This window comes from Arachis ipaensis, chromosome B10 (assembly GCF_000816755.2).
Source record: "Arachis ipaensis cultivar K30076 chromosome B10, Araip1.1, whole genome shotgun sequence".
Taxonomy (NCBI): domain Eukaryota; kingdom Viridiplantae; phylum Streptophyta; class Magnoliopsida; order Fabales; family Fabaceae; genus Arachis; species Arachis ipaensis.
Window position 1 is genome coordinate 133,607,087 of NC_029794.2, and position 2,682 is coordinate 133,609,768.

Here is a 2,682-nt window from a genome sequence, read left to right on the forward strand (position 1 = left end):
GTCGACTTCATATAAAGTTGATAACTGAGAGTCGTTAAATGATTTGACTGATTTGACTAAATTTTCATCTAACAGCTCTCAACTATCAACTTCACGTGAAGTCGACTGCACCTGAGTTTTTACCTATATATTTTATACAAAAATGATTAAGCATGATTGTTTTCTTAGACAACTATATGCATGATAAATGTAATGAGTGAAATGAAAATTTATTTTAAAATAGTTTTGTTAGCATGAAATAGTGAAAGAAATGATATACTGACAATGGCAGGATTCAAGGCTGGGCCGGTGTAAACAGAACCGAGATGGACAACAATGACAACTGCCATGGCGATTAACCAAGTCTTCATGATTGAACTACGAGGGCCTTTCAGTGAGATTACAAGTACCACAAAGGTAATCAGAAATGTCAAAACCCCTTCAACAATTGCTCCAGTTTGTGAGTCAACTTTCAAAGTAGGCCCACCAATCATGTGCCTGTATTTTAATGGCATTACTTCCATGATTGCCACTGCACCACCAACTGCACCCAGTGCCTATGTATGCAAACACATTTTATTCATATGTCATGCATAATTAATGTCTCTTTCTAAGACTATTCCTAACTAACAGCAATGAAAATACTAGTGTTTATTAGCTCCGGATTTAAACTCCGTTTAAGGATCTGCGGTTAATTATTTACTGCATGCACAAGGTGAAATTCAAACTCCATCATTTATTTAAACGAAAATGAATTGATTATTTAACTAATCCAAATTAGTTAGTGTTTATTATCAACTCTTAACATAGACTTTTACAAGATTGTTTGTTTAAAATAAAACCATATTTTTCCAGAGTACATAATACAGATGATACATTTTGATAATACTAATAAATTTAGGTCCCAATCTTTTAATTATTATTCTTTGTCAACTGAGATAATAATTAAAGAATTTGTTACTCATGTCCGTACAAAATAGTCTAATAAAAAACATTAACCAATTTATGTTGATATAATGATTAGTTCATACTAATATTTTTACTCGTAATACTATTACAAGAATATAAATCTTTTAAAATTATATAAGTTCTGGTATTATAAATTATGACACAAAAAATTTATAACATTAAACAACTTTTATAAAATGGTCGTAAGGGGAAAAAGTCCCTGTCGGCTAAAAAGACCAGAGTCTTAAACAAAATTAAATAATAAATTTTTTAGTTATTATTTTCAAATGAAAGAGTTTAATTTTTTCACTTAATTTTAACATTCGTTATCTAAAATTTAAAAGAATTTAACATGTATATTTTTTTATTTGATTAGGTATTAAATTTATTGCACAAATAGAAATAATTAATTTTTATGTTTGTTATTTAAAAGTAATATTTTTTTATATATATAAAAATATAATTAGATATTAACATAAAAAATTTATATTGATAGTTATAAAATTAACTCATTTTTTTAAAAACAATTGAATCTTGATTCTAACTTTTAATCACAACATTAATAATTTTTTTAAATTATATGTAATAAATATTTAAAAGAATTTTTTTTTACCAAAGATAGGAGACTCGACCCCGCAACCTCTTAATTAAGTATAGGGAGACTATGCCATTTGAGCTATAACTTATTAGCAATTATTAAATTAGTTAGTAATATACAAATATAGGAAAAGTATAGAGTACCAATATATTATCTACCAACTTATTTCCAACAATAATTAATCATTATATTTTAAACACATATATAAAAAGACACATCTAGAAAATATATCTATAAAGACATTTCTATTAAACACAGCTATAAAAAGATATTTTTATTAGACACATCTACAAAGACACAAAGACACTTCCATTAAGAACAGTTATAAATAAGAGTTGGCAAAAGTTGGCAGAAATGTTGTTGGTAATGTAGCTGAATTGATATATAATATATAATATAGTTATACTTCAATTTTAGTATTTTAATTTTAATTTTACTTTAATAAAAATACAATTAGAGAATATTATATTGTATATTTTGATTGTTAAATTGATAATTAGTCATTAATAATGATATATAAGACAAAGTTTCATAATGAAGTAATGTTACCTGAGCTGGAAAACGAAGAGCCATGGAGAAAAGGGAGTCAGAGCCAGAACCAGCAGCATAGAAGGAAGCATTACCAGTGGGGTTGAAACTGGCACCTCCAAAGGCATTGCAAATAGTATTGAATATAGAGAAAAATGTGAAGAACACTAAAGTTGTTACCATCATAGCAGGGTAATCAACACCACCATGTGATAGGTGATGAAGATCAACCATTTTTGTTATATAACTTGTCATCATCCCAAACGTCGCTGATATGAATACCCACATACATGTCACCGTTGCATCTGCAATCGCTACCTTTATTGCATTCAATTTTTGTTTTGTTTTGGATGATATTGTGTGTGATTGGGTTACCAAAAATTGTGCCGAAATAAGCTCTTTGATTTGGATGTTGTTATTTAGAGTCAAAGGCTTTTTATGTAAATTATTAGAAAGCACCAATGTTTTAAGTGACTTGATTGTTTGTTTGTTTCTATGAAACACGAACATATTGTGGATGTCTATTGTATAGAACTGTGTTTTAATAAAAAATAATTTTTTTACGGATACGTTTAGACATACTAAATATCATCACGTATTAATGTGTTTAATCTTATTCTTAACATGTA

General features: G+C 27.6%; 1 protein-coding gene across 1 annotated transcript in view; it reads right to left on the minus strand.

The window, feature by feature from the left end:
* The window catches only part of LOC107621246 (aquaporin SIP1-2), a 2,931-nt gene extending 368 nt beyond the window's left edge, over positions 1-2,563 (minus strand). The window contains exons 1-2 of the mRNA XM_016323279.2: positions 2,075-2,563; positions 264-536 (exon numbers count right to left, since the gene is read on the minus strand). Coding sequence (XP_016178765.1) covers positions 264-536; positions 2,075-2,563 — 762 coding nt within the window. The remainder of the gene's footprint in view (positions 1-263; positions 537-2,074) is intronic.